Source organism: Trachypithecus francoisi, unplaced genomic scaffold, assembly GCF_009764315.1.
Source record: "Trachypithecus francoisi isolate TF-2019V2 unplaced genomic scaffold, Tfra_2.0 Lachesis_group19, whole genome shotgun sequence".
NCBI classification, from domain to species: Eukaryota; Metazoa; Chordata; class Mammalia; order Primates; family Cercopithecidae; genus Trachypithecus; species Trachypithecus francoisi.
In genome coordinates this window covers 23,695,621-23,715,339 of record NW_022681464.1, presented here as the reverse complement: position 1 = coordinate 23,715,339, position 19,719 = coordinate 23,695,621, and the positions used below count along the sequence as shown (strand labels likewise).

Below are 19,719 nucleotides of genomic sequence, written 5' to 3'. Positions count from 1 at the left end.
GAAGCGGCAGAGGGAGGCAAGGATGTTTCTTTTGGAGAAGAGAAGACTTCTATCACAGCTGACTCGGAATTTTCATGAGTCGACAAAGAGAGATGGGATGGACCTATTTTTGTTTCTTTAGACCTAAGAAACGATTGAAAGTTACATAGAGATTGATTTCAACTCAATATAATAAAAGTTTCCTTTTTTGTAAAGTATTGCTACTTGCCAACAATGGAATGAGCTGTGTTGTAGAAGAATGAGCTCAGAGCACTGGAAGTATCCAGGCAAAAGGAAATGACTACTCAACACTGATGGTCAAAAGGGGACTCCTGTCTGGATGGGAATTCAGAGTAGACAGCCAATGGGACCCTTTTCATTTCAGGTCCTGGTCGAAGGTGCTGTCTGCTGAAGGTACTGTCTGCTCGTGTCAAAGTCAAAGTGGAAAGAATTAGATGCTGATCCGTGAGAACTGACGGCAGCCTCCGGGGTGTTTCCAGGAGAATCTAGTTGGCCTTTACCTCTGAATTTCTCAGATTGGTGTGGCATCTTTTCTTCCCAAGACACACTGGCTCTTCCATCCTAGCTAAGGGGCCCCAGCATGCTCACCCAGTGAAATGATTTAAAAAACTAAAAAGCCATTTCCTCTCCCACCACCCTGCCTCAGTTAGGGCTACCCTGAAAATGCTCTCAAGAACCCATGAACTGCTGGATGAGAAGATAAGCGTGCAGTGGAGCCTGGCAAGAAGACTTACATGTTGTGTAGCCCTGAAGAATAGTAGGACAAGGTGGGGCTGGGAGAGCGAGTCTGTTGCCGCGCTGGCTTGACTGTGCGAGGAGGGATGGAGGGACTGGTGGACAAAGGCTTTGCGCTTCGGGGTGGAACAGGTGGGGCGTTCAGGAGCCGGCATTCTTCTCTGACCTGGCGCAGAAAAGAACACTCCAGGTTAGCAACAGACTGACAATGCCACTGGGGGCCCGCTCAATCCTGCAGACTTGCTCAAGTCACTACTCTTAAACCATAACAGCAGGGTGTAAGCATGGCAGAGAGAAGACTGAAGTAAACAAGAATGATGGGAAGCACAGAGGCTGCCAGAGAGCAAATCAGACGCCTGTCACACACTTGCCGGGACAGAATGATTTTTTGAAAGAAACTGCTTCGCAAATGCTGGCTGCTACTGAAATACAGAAAGTAATATGAAATATGGCAAGTTAAAGTATCAATGGTTAAAGAGCTGGTGTGAGGATGGATAAAAAGGAAGTATTAAGAAAATAAGAACATAAGGCATTCACAAATTTAACTTGAGGATTCATCTCTTCTATTAGTTTGTGTTTTTTTCACTGTTCAAGCTGAATTCAATTTGATCCAAACCTTAGAGAATCCTGGACCTGGTCCAGGGCTAAAGTTCCTTCTGAAGTCATATGCAGGGAATTTTTTTTTTTTTTTTTTTTTGAGATGGAGTCTCACTGTTGCCCAGGTTGGAATGCAGTGGCACAATCTTGGCTCAGCTCACTGCAACCTCTGCTTCCTGGGCTCGGGTTATCCTCCCACATCACCCTCCCAAGAGCACACCTGACTAATTTTTCATATTTTCAGTAGAGATGAAGTTTCTGTTGCCCAGGCTGGAGTGCAGTGGCGCCATCTTGGCTCACGGCAACCTCCGCTTCCCGAGTTCAAGCGATTCTCCTGCCTCAGCCTCCTGAGTAGCTGAGATTACAGGCACCTGCCACCACGCCCGGCTAATTTTTGTATTTGGAGTAGAGTCGGGGTTTGAACATGTTGGCCAGGCTGGTCTTGAACTCCTGATCTCAAGTCATCCACTTGCCTGGGCCTCCCAAAGTGCTGGGATTACAGGTATGAGATACTGCGCACCCCCCCCCCCCCCCCACGCAAGGGCTTCTGAAATGTAAATGTGAGTATCACCGGAGGATCTTGTCTGAAAGGCAGATTTTGATTCTGTTGACACAGGGTGGGGCCTGAGAATCTGCATTTCTAACAAGTTCCCAGGTGATACTGATGCTACTGGACCATGGTCCACACTCACTGACAAGGTTGCAAAAGGAGTAATGAAGCGGCTCTCCACATCCGAAAAGTACTTTTTTTTTTTTTTTGAGGCGGAGTCTCGCTCTGTCGCCCGGACTGGAGTGCAGTGGCCAGATCTCAGCTCACTGCAAGCTCCGCCTCCCGGGTTTACGCCATTCTCCTGCCTCAGCCTCCCGAGTAGCTGGGACTACAGGCGCCCGCCGCCTCGCCCGGCTAGTTTTTTGTATTTTTAGTAGAGACGGGGTTTCACCGTGTTAGCCAGGATGGTCTCGATCTCCTGACCTTGTGATCCGCCCGTCTCGGCCTCCCAAAGTGCTGGGATTACAGGCTTGAGCCACCGCGCCCGGCCGAAAAGTACTTTTTAAAAGAGCTGCTTCTAGCTCTCTCGCCTTTCCTTCGTCTTCACACTGGAGAGGATCTAGCTGATCTGCGATGTCCATGGCTTCTCTGATCTAGCTGATCTGCGATGTCCATGGCTTCTCTGATCTAGCTGATCTGCGATGTCCATGGCTTCTCTGATCTAGCTGATCTGCGATGTCCATGGCTTCTCTGATCTAGCTGATCTGCGATGTCCATGGCTTCTCTGAGACTTGCCTGCTGCTCCCCTAATTTGCTTTCCATTCCTTGCAGGCATTTCAGAATATAATTACCAATGAAGTGACATTTTTCATGTACTTCTCCGTGTCAGGCAGCAGGGGGCAGTTTATACCTGGCTCTGCTAGTCTACCCTAAGGTATAGCGGTAAAAATATCAATAGAGCCAATTCTGACTCTGTCAAAAATGCTATGCTTTGAAATGCTCTCCCGATATACTTTTAGGCTATGTCCCTACCAAGTTTTTCACCTTCACTTTCAATTCCTTTCTGGCCAAGCAGCTCTGGGATAAGACAATGAAACAGCAAGCTCCTATTAGCTTTGGTACTGAGTTTGCTTAAGCTGAAATGAAATGGGTTCATGTTATCACACTGCATCTCCAACTATCTACACCGCACCCAGGATCTCTACCTCACACCCCAGGCCTGATCCATGTGCCAGAGAAAACCAGCCATTAAGAAAAGACACACGGCTATGGGTAGCCCAGTAAATCCAATTCTAAATGAAATGGAAGCAATGTAAAAAGTCTCTCATTGGCTACATTTCTTCCCGGGGCTGCAGATCACTGCTCCTACCTGCAGGGCCGATAGCCCTTGTTACTGGGGCCCAGTGGGTTGGTGAGAGGGAATGGTTTCATCTGGAGAAGCTCTGTAGACTAAAACAAAATATTCGGAGCAGCAGATTCCTTCTACAATAGATGCAGGCTTTCCCCTTGTGAGCTTTTAAAAAGGTGGTGGATGACTGCAGAAAGGATGCCCAGGAGGAAATGAGGTTTGGATAATGACGTGAGAGGAATGCTTGGTTGGGCTGGCCCAGGAAAGACCCTTGCACCATTCTAGGGTCTTCCTTTTTTTTTCTGAGACGGAGTTTCACTCTTGTTGCTCAAGCTGGAGTGCAATGGCGCGATCTCCGCTCACCGCAACCTCCACCTCCCAGGTTCAAGCGATTCTCCTGCCTCCGCCTCCTGAGTATAGCTGGGATCACAGACATGTGCCACCACACCCGGCTAATTTTGTATTTTTAGTAGAGAGGGGGTTTCGTCATGCTGGCCAGGCTGGTCTCGAACTGCTGACCTCAGGTGATCCACCCTCCTCGGCCAGCCGGGTCTTCTTAAGAGGCTGAGAACCGATCAGGATGTTGGAGCTCAGGCTGGGCCACCCCGCTTTCTGGCTTTGGTTCATCTTCCTCTGCCTTGTTAGTGAACTGTAAGGTAGCCAAATGTGTTTGTTTCTTAGGGAATATCTGTAGACTTTAGGGTGGATGGGCGTCACTTTATTACAGATGTGCTTGGTTCTATTTATGTTTATAGTAATAGGGCTCATGGAAAATGTGAGACGATAAGGACTCTGTCAGTTAACTTTTTAATTTTAAAATAAATACTTAGTCACTTCCCAATATTGGATTACAGTAGAACATGAGGAAAACATGGTTAATGCTGGATTCAATTTAGCATTTTCAAAACTTTAAAATTAGCCATTAAATATGACATTTCATTAGGAAACACTTACCTAAGATGTCAATTATAATATGCTCAGATGCCAATTACAATACGCATTTTAATTTACAATAGTCGGCTGACTTCGGTCTATAAACTCAGAAAAGAAGCCACTTGCAGTTGAAATTGACCTAAAGGAACTCCCCTCTTCCTGTTCTCATAACCAATCCCAGGTACCCAAGGTCACTTAGAGCTGGTTCCGCCACCTTCATAACGAGGGACTCCTGAAGGGCTAATAGGTTTCCCACAATGGCGAGGAGAGGGTGGTAGTGAAGAGAAACACTTCCAAGCTACAGGGCCTGGTGACGAGGTAGCCAGGGCCAACTGGGAGTGTTTATGGTTGGCGCTCAAGATAGAATTTGAGACACGGAAAGCTTTTGGGGTGGCCACATGACTCCTGAAGAGAGTTAAAGAACTAATGTGTGTGTGTATGTGTGTGTGTATGAGAGAGAGAGAAAGAGAGACAGACAGAGAGAGAAACAAGCTGATTCTTACTCTTAGGAGGTGGGATGTTGTCAGTGATGACGCAAGAATATGAGGCCAGGATTTTTTTCTGTTGTGGTGGGAGGACAATCTGGGTGTTGTTACGTGAGGTCAAGGTAAAAGAATTAGGCTTACTTGAAACTCACTTTAGGGAAAGGTGGTTTTTTTTTTTTTTTTTTTTTTAAAGGATGACTTTAAAGGGACTCCATGACAAGAATTTCGAGTGTCATTTTGTTGAGGCACAGAGTGAGTGGCTTGCACTATGCCAGGCAGGTGAGGGGCAGCCCACGGCAGGTGGGCACAGCTGAGGACTCCACAGACACATCGCCAAGTGGCATTATAACTTTCAACTTGTTGCTGCATGGGTGGCCGCTCTGATGATGGCCTATTTCTCTGCATCTTAAGGGAAGAATTACATGCTGTGGTGGGATGTATGCATTTTGGGATTCAGAAGTGGCAGAGTGAGGGTATATTGTACCATCTTACATCCCATCTCTTACTACCAGAGCAATAACAGTTCTACTACTCTTTGCTTCTTGATTTGATTCACGCGGGATATTTACATCCAGGAGGAAGGCAGCTGTGTTTTAGATGAATTTTATCTGTCAATAAGAAACAATTTATAAGACTAGACGGTCAATCACCCTCTTTCCAGTTTTCCTTCATATTCAATTTAGCTTTTAAGTGTAACATTTTCAGCACATCCCTTCTGGAAGCCTCAGCATGTGGCTCTCATCATGTTACTGGCTGTCTCCGGTGGCTCCCTCTGATTCCTGGACAAAGGCCGGCCTCCCCTGCCTGCCACCCAAGGCCCTGTGCAGCCAGGGTCCCACGCATCTTTCTAGCAAGCTCTCCCACTGCTCCTAGTCTATAGGGGCACACAGGTCCATGCAAAGTGGTGGACTCAGTGTCCCCCCAGCACACCCTGTGCTTTCCTGCCCCTTTCTCTGGTTTAGTTTTTACTGCCCACCACACCTAAACACCAGTTCCTGTGGGCCAGCCCCACACATTACACACTCTGTGTGCCACACACTGTTCATATTTACTTACTCTCCATCTATATTTAATGAGCCTGAGAGCTAAAACGTAGGGACTGCCATACTTGTTATTACCATCCTGGGGATAGCAGAGTTTGGGGATTTGTCACTCCTGTCACGAGCATGTCACACAGAATGCCTGGTAGATGTTAAGGAATGTCACAAAAAATACCAAAAAAAAAAAAAAAAAGGCACTTAAAAAACCCATATACCATAGAATATCTTTTATATGTTTATGTGGAAATTATTATTGACAAGTCATTTGGGCTGGATGTTAAGATTTTTTTTGGTGACACTGAGTCAATCTAGGGGAAAAAAGGCACCAGCAGACCTGGCACATACGATCACCACCAACTCTACCACCACCCTTTGACACAGTGTCATGGTGAAAATGACAATGACAGTATTCCTGAACTAGGAAATGCTGTGGCTTTCATCTAGCATACGCCAGAGTAATGACTATTCTAAAATGAAGATCTAAAGGACTATATTGTGCCTAATGGACTATTTATTTCCAATGCAATGTTTACGACTGGACTTCCGCTGGCAACACAAGGAGAGAGGGGCCCCTGTAGTATCAGGAATGAACCTCCAATCCTCGTGCCCAGTGAAGAGCTGGCATTCTGTTTTGAGGTGGGTGTTACCGTCCACTGCAGATGATGGTGATCTCTGCCTATGTATGGTTAATTTCCGGTTATGAGTACCTTGAGTATTCACAGAGAAGCTCCTGGAACCAAAGTGCTGTTGATGACAGGCTCAACGGGCACAGTGTGGATACATGGAGTCCCCAAAGCCTCGCTTCCTGAGCAATTCCCTGGCCTAAAGCTCTTCTTCGCAGCTGCTTCACTGCGAGCATATTTCTCTCCTCTTGCTCCTTCAGAGTCTGTCTGTCTCTTTTCTAAAATGTTCAGTGTTTCAATTATCATCAAAAATGAGACACCACTAACCTGGTGTTGATACAAGTCTCCTTGGTATTCACATTGCAGATCACGAATGCAGAGCTAAACAGAAAGCTCACTTATTGAAGAGGTAGAAATGGTGAGTTCTGTTCTTTCTTGAACTTCACCCTCTTTAGTCAATGAGGCATATTCCTAGAGAGGCATATTCAGGCAACTGAAATAATCTAATAGTGGTGGCTTAAAGCAAACTGTAAAAGGTGTCTGTCCTGGGGGCTGCCAGCAGGGATCACAAGCATCGACTTCCATCATCCCTAAAAGTCTGAAGAACATGGCTGTCGCTTTCTCTTTTCCTACAGCCTCTATTAATTCCACTTTGCTATTTGTTCAAATATATTGAGTGCCTATCATGTGCTCATTGAGTTAGTTTTGAGTTACAACAGTGAGTAACTCATGGAATTACTTATGAGGGAGGGAAACAAACACATAATTAAAATACAATCTGGTAAGTATAATAATAGAAGTATGTGCAAGGTTCATGGGAGCACCATCAATTTACTCAAGATGGCAGGAGAAGAACAAATTCACAGGTGATTTTACTGAGAGAGTCTTAGGAGGGATTATGAGTGTGCAAAAGGTAGAACATAAAAGAACATGGCATGAAAGAAGCAGCAGAATGATGATCTGGTCTGCAGGCTTAGATGATGAAACAAAACACTGGTACCATTCATCAGATAGAAATTTAGAAGAACAGGGCTTGGGAGAAGCAGAGGAGATCAGTTTTGAAAATACTAACTTTGAGCTCAGTGTTCTAATGATAGATAGAATCTGAAGTTACGGCGGCACTGAGATCCCAGATGAGAAGCGAAGAAGGTTGAACCCCCAAAGGATGGGCAGAAGAGAAGACAGAGGAGGGGAAAACCAGGTAACTGCACTTTAATGCTCACAGAGCAGAATCACGCTTGAATGGCATCAAGGAAGCCAGTGGAGGGAGAGCTGTAGGAGAACAACAGTGCAAAGATGGAGAGATGTCAGGAAGTCAGAAAAGGGGCTGGAAGAGGTTCCCCTTATGTGACAATTAGCAAGTCACTGGTGATCTTAGCAAATGAGGCATGAGTCAAGTGAGGGGACAGAGCCAGACTCTAGTGAGTCAAAGCTAGACAGGAGGGAAGAGTGGTGTTGGTGAGGGCAGACCACTCTTCTCAGGAATTGTCTGGAAAGGAAGGAGTGAGGCAGTTGTTAGGAAAGGATACTGGTTTGAAGGAGGCATGACTTTTCAAAAAAACTTTAAAGAAACTTGAAAAAATGTGCCTGGGTATATATATGCATGCATGTAAGCTGGAGGTCAAGTGCGCATTGACGCCTGGGACTCTGCTCTCCTTTAACCTAAGAAGATAAAGGGGAGACCATTTTTCCATTGTTCCCTGCCTCTGTCATGCCATCAGTGGTCACATAAAGCTAGAAAAATAATTAATGGTAGCATATCATCTAACAGTGAAAGCAAACATGAAACACACCGAATAGAACAAATGCTTTGGAAAGCTTCATGTTTCTAAGTGGAGGTGGTCAACAAAGTCAAGCGCAACTCCAATCTATGGTCCAAATCAAACACATCATAAAATGGAACTATTTTCTTTACTTTCAGAACACTGCCCAGGGAGCTTAACGTCATTTCCTGAGTCCTGGAATAGACATTTAACCTTCTTTTCCCTTCTCCCCTTCTTACAGTTCTAACTCTTGCTTAGTTGGGAGCGAACTGAGCACAGGTCAAGGATCAGTAATTTGAAAAGTGGAAAACAAGGTCTCCTCTAAATTGCCACATGTTGAAAATAATGCATGAGAATTTGTTAATAGTAGGAAGCTCATGATTGCATGAGTGGAAAGCAGAGTTACATGTAGATCTCTGGAGGGAAAAAATGGTACATACATACAATTGGAGTGTTTTCTACATAGTATCTATGAAATACTTTCTTTCTCCTGTTACATCTTTTTCTCTGACACTTCCTAGGGGTTTATGAAACAGCATCACTAAGACTGGGGGTTTCTGGTACAACAGCATTTCTTGGAAAGCCTTTGTTTCTCACACCTTCGACTCCTCTGTTCTGTGGAAGAAACACAACTTTCACATGCAGTCACTAACAGGACCAAAGAGCTTAAGAAAGGTGAAAGGACAGTTAACTATGGCATGGTCTTTACTTAACAGTTTTCAGATAGTCTTTTGGGAAAAAAATCAATTTCAGAGCAGTGGTGGCTGCTCAATCTTACATACAAGACAATGGATCTAGGGACATCTGCTGACGGGGCCATGTATTTCCTTAGTTAACCTTCTAGAACCAATTGTCACATGCCTGGCAGGGGCGTGGGGGAGGGAGTATACCTCCTGTCTCAAAGATCATATTGCTTGGAATTGTGGACAATCAATAGAGATATTTTGGCACACTCAGGTGGAGTAAGGATCGTTTTCGTTTCCATATTGACAATGATTAAGAAAATACATACACTGCAGGGGAGCTTGATTTAAAATGAGATTCACCTTTCTTGTGCATTTTCTTCCCTAAAAAGCCAAATGCAGGACGACGTCAGCAACCCAAAGAAAGGAGTTTTGTAACCATGCTTCCTTGAACTTTGTAACTTTGCCTTCTGCCCTCTGCCCTGTATTTTACATTTCTTCCCACACTCCCAGATAACAAAATCATTACAGCTGTAAGAAATCATATTTATAAAGAGGCTTTTATACAAAGAGTTCATAACCCTGTCGCATAACCATCAGTGGATATTTTCAGCCAAACAAAAATTAAAGTTTTATAATGACAAAGTACAATAAATGAACCTCTATTTGATTAATTACACGAGAGCAAATGTGATTTACAGTCAAAATCCTGATCTTAGACGTATGAGCTTCTTTTTTCCATTTTTATATATTGATGATAAGGACCTAAGACAGACCTTTCTCAGAAATGGTCTCCAATATTCCAGCCTCAGGCAAAGGAGGCCCAGGGGAAAGAGGGGGCAGCCACTCACTCAGTGGCAGGAGGGGCAAGTGGTTCTGAAAAGATGTACTTGTTTAGAATGTAGGGTGCTTTCATGGACTCAGAAAGTATATGCCATTGAAGAGTAGAATAAAGATCCTTCCTGAGCAACGAGTATAATATGTGATAAATATACTTAAGTCATGTATAACCTTCCTATTAATGTGATTTTATACAAATGGTACGTACCTAATTGTACAGCTTTGGAACAAGACTTATCCAATAGAACAGGGGTCCCCACCTTTTGGGATATGGACTGATACTGGTCTGTGGCCTGACAGGAACCAGGCAGCACACAGCAGGAGGCGAGCAGCTGGCTAGTAAGCCAGTGAAGCTTCATCTGTATTTACAGCTGCTCCCCATCCCTCGGATTACGGCCCAAGCTCCGCCTCCTATGAGATCGGTGGTGGTATTAGATTCTCATAGGAGCACGAACCCTGCTGTGAACTGCACAGGTGAGGGAACTTTGCATGTTCCTTATGAGAATCTAGGTGGCGTGTTCCTTATGAGAAGCTAATGCCTGATGATCTGTCACTGTCACCCATCACCCCCAGATGGGACCGTCTAGTTGCAGGAAAACAAGCTCAGGGGTCCCATTGATTCTACATGATGGTGAGCTATATAATTATTTCATTATATATGACAATGTAGTAATAATAGAAATAAAGTGTACAACAAATGCAATGCACTTGAGTCATCCCGAAACCACTCCCTCTCCTAACCCCTGGTGTGTGGAAAAATTGTCTTCCGTGAAACTGGTCCCTGGTGCCAAAAAGGTTGGGGACTATGGCAATAGAATATTATAATTATCTTTATTATCATTCTAATCATTAAGATTTTCAATGGACACAAAAGAAGAAAAAAATAAATCTTGACCTAGAAGCTTTCATTTAAAAAGAACCTACATGAAACAGAAGGCAATTAGTTTCAAAGTCACCAAACACAATAATAATTTAGTCCTTATTTCAATTAACAAATGGGAACTTAGGTATGGCTTGCTTACAAAATACTCCTCAAAGCTTGTAATTAAAATTAATTAAACGTCAAATGCCCTAGGAAACCTCATTAACTAGTGGAATCCTGACTGTATGTTTTTGTAGACCAGTTATTTTGAAAAGTAAATAATCACTAAGCTTAAATATTTATATATCAGATTTAAGAAAAGCTGTCAATACCTTTCTAATATTAATATTTTACAGAGAGAAAAAGCCCAAAGACAAAATAAAATAAAAATGCAGAGTAGAATCAATTATTAGCTACTTCCCACAGCTTGTTATCAACAAACATATTTTATGGTACTTTCTTAACTTGGGTAGTCATGTGAGGCCACTAATTCTGTAGGCTGGGCATATTCAAAGTAATGAGATCTGGCAGCACCAGGAGCTGGCCTGGCCAAGCCTGAGGAAGGGAGTCAGTTATCCAAGGCCACTTCTCACCTTTGATATTTCTGTGTAGGTTTGCCCAGGAATACCAGTTTCTTGGCACTAGTTCACAGCCTTAGAGCCTCACGTGGCTTTTTCACAGGCACTCTAGTTCTGAAAACCCCTGACTCTGCCACTAAAAGATTATGCTACTGGGATCCACAGGGTGCCAAGCGTTTCTGGAGCTCTGTTTTTGGGCTTATGATGATTACAAAGTTTGTGATGATTCCACAGTTATGTAACTAAAACATAATACCTACCTTACCAAGTAGACGTTTTAAAAGTCAGATTAAAAGAATGTTTTGCTATTTTTAAAACCAATTGTGTGTTTTTATAATATCTCAGAAACCCAGCAGAATGAACTAGCACACCCACTTCTGGAATGGGAGGCTGACTGACCCCCGTGGTAGCCGGCTCTGCCCATCTGCTGTCGGGGTGGATATGTCCACTCCCACCCACCTCCTGATTCTTTGGAGGGGCCTTATGTACCTGGAAAGTGTGACTTCCTCTCTCCATTCCTTAGTCAAGGAAAGACAGTGGGAAAAAACCTCTAAACAGTGACTGTCTACCTGACCCTAAACTGGAATCCATCTTATATTAAATTATTGCTATTTATTGTAAATGTTTACCAAGTGCCAGGGAGAAGTGCCAAGTTCTTTGTACAGTACAAAAATGCAGTGAAGATGTTATTATCCCCACAGGAACTGACTTAGGGAGGTTAAATATTTTGTGCAAGGTATGAAGCTACAAAGTGGTAGCGTGAGGATTGAAATCGATGTGCAGCTCTCAGATGCACTGCTGCACGCCTCTAATTATCTATCACGTAGTGAGGGTTCTGCCTGTCTGAGGCAGATTCAGATGCCCCAACAGACTTCTCTATAGTTAAATCAGTTTTTTGCAAGCACCTACTAGGCTAGGCCCATCAATCTGGCATTAAAGTTACTCTTTAAGTCCCATTTTTGTCAAACACCAACAAAACAGTGTGCTTCATTAAAGAAACTTTATGGTGAACTTTCGGCCTTCTAGCAATGAATGTGTGCTACCAACCCATCTTAAAACTTAGTCCCTAAACTCTTTCTCATAAGCTGTGGGGCAACCTTGTCTATCACAAAGGTTCACAAACTCATCAACACTGCAGTAAAACATGGTTGAAATCAGTGGTTCACAAAAGAGGTCCTTTTACGATTTTCCTTTTACCAGGAATTGCTATAATATCAACCACTATCCAAGAGGGAATGTGTTTTTTTTCTGTTATTAAAGACAGATGGAGGCTGGGCGCGGTGGCTCACGCCTTTAATCCCAGCACTTTGGGAGGCTGAGGCGGGTGGATCATGAGGTCAGGAGATCAAGACCATCCTGGCCAACACGGTGAAACCCCATCTCTACTAAAACAAACAAACAAAAAAAATTAGCCAGGCGTAGTGGCGTGAGCCTCTATTCCCATCTCATTGGGAGGCCGAGGCAGGGGAATCGATTGAACCTAGGAGGTGGAGGTTGTAGTGAGCCGAGATCGCAGCACTGTACTCCAGCCTGGTGACAGAGTGAGACTCCGTCTCAAAAAAAAAAAAAAAAAAAAAAAAAAAGGACAAATGGAGAACACTGACCACTGGGTGCTGGGGTCCTCGGATAGGATACTGCCACACAAATGGTTTCAGAAGAGCTGTGAACCTGCAGGGTTATTTTGTCTGTTTTTCTGAGACTGAGTCTTGCTCTGTCACCCAGGCTGGAGTGTAGTGGCATGATCTCAGCTCACTGCAACCTCTACCTCCTGGGTTCAGTTGATTATCCTGCCTCAGCTTCCAGAGTAGCTGGGATTACAGGAGTGCACCACTACACCAGGCTTTTTTTTTTTTTTTAAAGTACAGACGGGGTTTCACTATGTTGGCCAGGCTGGTCTTGAACTCCTGAGCTCAAGTGATCTGCCTACCTCGGCTTCCCAAAGTGCTGGGATTACAGGCATGAGCCACCATACCAGGCTGACCCTGCAGTTTTGATAACCATTTGTAACTCATTGCATAGACGGGAACAGACTGGAAGTCAAATGCTTTATTTATAGAATCTTGTGCAATATAAAGTCTTCCCAGCATTGCTCTCCAAAATGGCATTTTCTAAAGAGGGGGAAAAGAAGATTGCTCTTGAAGATTGCCTTTTGTAGAGTACATCTGGGTAAATACTTTACATATCAGCCAATAACCAGAAAATCTAACTGATGAATAGAGGCCTGCAATGTTATAAAATAGAGGATGTGTTTAGATCAGAAAGGATAATCCACTCAAGAGGGACTGTCAGGTCATTCTGATCTGGGGGCAACTTGCAAAATTTTAAAAAGGGAAAATGCCAGACTGGGCACGCTCCCTCAGTTGGGCTCAGATGCAACAGTTCTAGGTGTTGCATCTTGTCTATTTCTTGAACCAGGAACTGTTTACTTTTCCCTGTGACATTCCTATTAGGAAGAGAACGGCCTGTCATATTCCAGAGAGGTTAGTGTCAGTGTTTTGTTTAAAAAATTATTAAACATGGCTGGGTTCAGCGGCTCATGCCTGTAACCCCAGCACTTTGGGAGGCAGAGGTGGGTAGATCACTTCAGGTCAGGAGCTCGAGACCAGCCTGGTCAACATGGTGAAACCCCATCTCTATAAAAATACAAAAAAATTATCCAGATGTGGTGGCATGTGCCTGTAATCGCAGCTTCTCAGGAGACTGAGGCACAAGAATCGCTTGAACTCGAGAGGTGGAGGTTGCAGTGAGCCAAGATCGTGCACTGCACTCCAGCCTGGGCAACAGAGTAAGACTCTGTTTCAAACAAAACAAAACAAAACAAGCATAAAAAATTCTTAAACAATCTTTACAAAGATGTAAGAGGACTAGAGCACACAATTCTAGAGCATCAAATACAAAGATACAAGAGGACTAGAGCGTCAAATACAAGTGAATATACAAGGTATATTAACAAAACATATGAACGGGATTAAACGGACGACTCTGTCCCCAACGATTTTCTGTTTGGCTCACAATGTAGTTTCCCTGTTTAAGACACAAACAGAAAAGGGTTGACAAGCAGAGCCCAGAGGATGCCAGAGCTGCAGCACAAGTGGGGAGGAAGACACCCTTTCTTTGACTCCTTTCCATTGCCCTGGCACCTTCTATTCCTAAGGACCTGGTGAGAGTTGTCACCTTCCCAGCTAATATCTAGCTGGTGAACTTTCAAGTGAAGCCAACATCTTTAATTACTGGGTAGGATAGTTGGCTGGACACATGGCACATCTCTCTCCCAAGACTCACTCCACCGGAACTATCCAAAGAACTTTTACTTAATTCTGTGGGAGCACTTAAATTTATGCCCCATTAAAGTTCCCTTTTGAAAATTACAAGCTGAAGCCACATCTAACAACTATGATGTTCTCTGGATCCCACGCACATCCTAAAAATGGAAAATTCATTTCATGGTCACAGAACCAATAAAAAACATGGCTTCATTTGAAATGCCTAAATTTTTTTAAAAAACCAAATTAAATGATTTCAGGTATTTATAAAAAATCATTAGGTTTATAGCATTCTACAAACACCGGACACGCTCTGAAAAGATTCTCTTACGTCATAAGAAATTACAGCTTAGACTGGAAGCCAATTTTTTTTTTTTTTCTGTGAGATTTGCTTTTAGTTTCAAATTTAGCATTTCTTTTTTAGTACCAAGGTCAGAGTTGGACCTCTTAATATTTATGTTCTTACTCATCTTTCATTAGCCACAGAAAAAACAAGTGATGCTAGTTTCCTACCTCCAGACTTGGTTACGTAAGTGACCCTGGGTGTGACCATCTCAGATGAGTCTATAAGTCAGTCAACAAACATGAGACCCCACTGTGTGCCAGGTAGGACCCAAGTTCAATAGGAACAGCTCATACAGTCATGTTTCTACTGAAGGTCAGAGTCCCAACCTTCAAGTAACACGAAACACATAGCTGAATTAAGACATCCCTCAAGTTCCAGGAGAACTTGTTTGGAGGGCTGCCCCTTACTTTTTACCTGGCTTTTGCTGAACATTCTTAGGGAATCGCTGACATAAACACAAGGACCAAGGCCCCAGCTCTACCATTAAGTTCCCTAAACGGTCCGTGCCATTTAGTGAATACAGGGATCTCTGGGCTTGTGCCTGATGGTCCCTACAGGATCCTGTAAGGAGCAAGGGCAAGTCCAGATCGGTAGCTGCTGGGGAGCTCTCACGCCCTGCAACAAAAGGCCAGAGGTGGGTCCTCTCTCAGGAAAGCTTTGCAGCAATGAGGGCTCTTTATGGACAACTAAGCATGGAGCCTGGCACAAACTGCTGCCTGACACTCAGGGCTGTCCATGCCCTGGTGCCAGCCTCTCAGCCACCACTGCCCATCCCTATTCAACTGCCCCACAGAACTTCTTGTTTTCCCTCTTACATGCTTAAAGCTGCCCCAGCTTCCAGCTCGTGGCTCATGCTGCTCTGTCCGGAATGTCCTTCTTTCTCATTTCTCTTCCAATTCAGGTACATTTTCTAAACGCATTTAAAATGTCATAATCTCCACAGAGGCTCCTCTCATTCATCCCCTGACTAGAAGTTTCTCTGTCTCCTCTGAATTCCCCATACATTATCTCCCTCTCATTTTCCTATTGTTTATCACCCTTTAACTTGTATAACAGTCATTTCTTTTCATCTGTTACCTTCCCTGTAAAACTGAGAAGTATGAGAGGCTAGAGTCCAGGTTTTCTTGATGACTGTATTTCTAGCATCTAGCCTAGTAATTCCATAGTTTTAAAAAACCGGGTTCTGCACAGCCCCAGGGTTCTAGAAAGGTATCCTAAGATCACCTGGTAGGGGCAGAGAGTGGGCAGGGACCCAAGGAAGACCGCTTCCCCACAATCTGTGCTTTGGTCAGATAGGTTTTGATTTGAACTCTTCTATATATTGGGATTCATATAATTCTTTTAAAAAGGATTCTTCTAGGGATAGAAAAAAGGAAGCCACTGTAACAGATATTGTCAAATAAATTAATAGAATTACACTTAATACCTGTAGCCCTTTCTCCCTCAGGGATAACGAAATTCAATGATTAAAAATGAATAGCAAAGGTTCAGAATGGCTGTCAATCAAAGAACATGGTCAAAACAGAGGGCCCTTTCTCTTGTTCCAAACAGAACTGTACCAAAATTTTAGTTTTACATTAAAATCAAGCTCTGAATGAGTTATGTTTAAGGTGTTAAATAGAACTGCCCTGGCACCTGGTTCTGGCGGGGGTGTGTGTATATGTGTGTGTGTGTGTATACATTAGCACATCCACTATGCTTTGATCTCAAAGTAACTTCAGGGGTATAGGAGAGAGTTATAAGTGAGGCTGCTGCCTCTTGATTTTCCTCTGCTTCCCCTCCCACCACCAAATAAATTTACTCCTCCTTCAGTCTTCCCCATCATAGTAAATGACAATAATATCCATTCTGTTGCCCAGGTTAAAAATCTAGGCGTTTTCTTCGATTGCTCTCTTTCCTTCATGCCCAACATCCAATTCACAAGTAAATACTGTTGGGTTTACCTGTGAAACAGTCTGAAGCAGTCGTCTCTCTCTACCAGCCACTACCAGCTGCCGCGGTTTAGGGCCTCACCACCTCACACCTACGTTAACGCAGTTGCCTCTTCTCTGCCTCCCACCTTCCACTCTCTCCTCCCTATAATCCATTCTCCAGGCAGCAGCAAAAGTCATGTTTCAAACTCTCCTGTTAAAAACTCTCCAAGAGGTTCTCATCAGACATAGAGTAAAACTCTAATTTCTAACTGGTCAAAATAATCAAGCTAGCATGTATATCTCACTCCAAACTAAACAAATTCGCTCACGCTGATAATCTTCAGTTGGGGAGTTTTAAGAAAATAAAGTGGTGGATGACTGAGCAGAGAGACAGAAAGACTGGCACCTCATTCAAAAACAGAAATGACTTACGGCTTCAGATTTGGGAGGCACTGGAGGTGGAGGTAGGGAAGTATCTGAAGATTTCATTGCTGCTCCCAGAGTCCCAGGGATGGGAAGAGGAGAAGTTGCACATTTAGATCGGACAGAACCTCTAAACTGATCACATCTGCTCTTCTCGCTCAGGGAGCGAGTGAGAGGCTGATGGCTGGGCTTGCCTTCCTCCAGCCACAGCTCTTCATAGGGAAGTTCTGACTTTCCTGGGATACCTGCCGATTCTTCACTAGCTTCTGGGAAAAGGTAGTCGCTTCCACTATCTCCAGAGTCCTGGTAGGGCAGGATGTCATGAGGAAAGGGGGCCCAATCTCCTCCCAGGTCCCTGCAACCATGAAGGTTCACCTCGCTGTTGCCATGGAGATTGTTGCCATACACACAGACCGAGAGTCGGTGGAAGGACTGAGTGAGCTCATCACGGGCGTAGCTGAGGGAGTTGGGCACGTGGTTGTGGCCAGAGCACCGGCCCTTCTTGGGGCTCTTGCAGTCCTCATTCCAGTCGGTTTTGACATCACGGACAGCCCGTGAATACTCATCGATGTCGAACTGTTCTTGGCAGATACCTAGCCAGTGATGGACCAGGGTTTCGGGCCATCCCTCTCCCTTCACCAGGTGTTCTGGGAGGCTGAACTTGGGGACAGTCAAGTGCAAAGGAAAGTGCATGGGGAGGATCTTGTTGTTCCTCAGCACACAGCAAACCACCACCGTCTTGGTCTGGATGTTCACAAACTTATAGCGGTGCCCCTCACGGATGAAGTGGAGGTCGTATGGGTTTCTCGGTGGAGGGCTTGGCACAGTCACATTCACAGGAAGCCTGGTTTTCTCCACAATGTTGCGGATGGTGTGTTCGCCCTCTTGCATCTGAAGTTCCAGGGGACTTCGGGTGCTAAATCTGCCCTTGCACTGGAATGGAAGGCTAATGCTTTCGTTGGTCCGGTGATTCATGCAAATAAGGCATGGCATTTTGCCTTTTCCCAGCTTGCTGATGGAATTGAGCTTCCCAATCTTTTTGAAGATTGTGTTGAGTCGTGACTTTTCCTTGAATGTCTTTGCATAAAGGATTTCTGCTTGCCCCATTAGAGTGAGTTCATCCCCAGTACACAGGGTAATGTTGTAAACTTCAGTGTCTTCATTGCATTCACCTGAAGCAACCTACAATATAATAAATCACATTTTAGGTTCATTTCCTTTGATCTACTCATGCAAAGAAGAACTTCCTATTAAGACACACACAAATACATACACAGAGGAAAATGCTGTGCTTTTCTTTAATACTAAATTTAGACACTTGGTTTTTCTTTTATTATACTTATGTGGTTAATAATAACTACTCTTTGTTCAGAACAAGATGATATTAGTCTAGAATTTTATAAACATCTCTTTTCTCTATATATGCAGAGTAGTCTATCATATGGATACTAACAGGGACATTGTAATTTTTTTTTCTTTTTTAGTTATAAATGTTTTCAAGAATGCTGATGTAGAAAATTCCTTGTTTTTTATTATTTAAATTTAAATTTTTTACTTTTTAAAATTTTACTAAATTTTTAAAATTTGAAATTGAGACAAAGAACTTAAAAATGTGGTATTTCTCCATTTAAAAAAAACTATACATCCATTATTTAATTGGAAGAAATGTTTAAAAATACAAATATAAAAATGAAGAACTTCTATGCTATCTTATCACTAAAGATAATCTGTCAAATATAAATAGAAAAAAGAAATAGAATTGATTCATCTATCTCAGAGATACATATGTACACAATTCTGTTACTCGAGTTTCTAACTGTATCTATTTCCCCAGGGCATATACTTCATCAATAGTAATACTAACCTAATATATTCCATTTTGTATGAATGCGCATTATTTGACTAGCTCCTTACTCTAAAATAAAAATATAGATGGATTTTTTCCAATGTCTAGCAATTATAAATAGTACTGCAATGAACTTTTTTACAGCTCAATTATTTCCTTAGGATAAAGTACCAGAAAAACTGCAGGGACAAAAGCTATGCATATATTTGTTTTTTGGTTTTGTTTTGTTTTTGAAGACAAGATCTTGCTGCCCAGGCTGGAGTGCAGTGGCACGATCATAGCTCACTACAGCCTTGACCTCCCAAGCTTAAGGAATCCTACCACCTCAGCCTCCCGAGTAGCTGAGACTAAGGTGTGAGCCACCACCCCTGGCTAATATGCATGTATTTGAAAGATCTAATATGCACTGCCCACTGTGTTTTCATCTACATTATACTTATTTATGCTTTTATCACTTTATGAAATTATGTCTCCCTATACTCACACTGAAGTTTATTTCATGTTTACCAGTATGACAGGTAAAGCATCCATGCTGAATTTATTTTTTTATTTTAAATATATTTATTGGTATATTCATTTTTCATTATCTATTTAGATCTCTGATTACTTTTTATGTAAATGAAAATGTCATTTATGCTATGTATTCTTCCATTTGTTGTTTGAATGGCAATTTTTTTTTTTTTTTGAGACGGAGTCTCGCTCTGTCGCCCAGGCTGGAGTGCAGTGGCCGGATCTCAGCTCACTGCAAGCTCCGCGTCCCGGGTACGCCATTCTCCTGCCTCAGCCTCCTGAGTAACTGGGACTACAGGCGCCCGCCACCTCGCCCGGCTAGTTTTTTTGTATTTTTTTAGTAGAGACGGGGTTTCACCGTGTTAGCCAGGACGGTCTCGATCTCGTGACCTCGTGATCTACCCGTCTCGGCCTCCCAAAGTGCTGGGATTACAGGCTTGA

General features: G+C 43.4%; 1 protein-coding gene across 4 annotated transcripts in view; it reads right to left on the bottom strand.

Moving 5' to 3' along the window:
* GAREM1 (GRB2 associated regulator of MAPK1 subtype 1) overlaps nucleotides 1-19,719 on the bottom strand; it is a 205,662-nt gene that overhangs the window by 5,942 nt on the left and 180,001 nt on the right. For all 4 annotated transcript variants that reach the window (XM_033178036.1, XM_033178037.1, XM_033178038.1 and 1 more), the window contains 2 exons: nucleotides 16,932-18,104; nucleotides 735-901 (listed from right to left, as the gene is read on the bottom strand). In XM_033178036.1, the coding sequence (XP_033033927.1) occupies nucleotides 735-901; nucleotides 16,932-18,104 (1,340 nt within the window). The remainder of the gene's footprint in view (nucleotides 1-734; nucleotides 902-16,931; nucleotides 18,105-19,719) is intronic.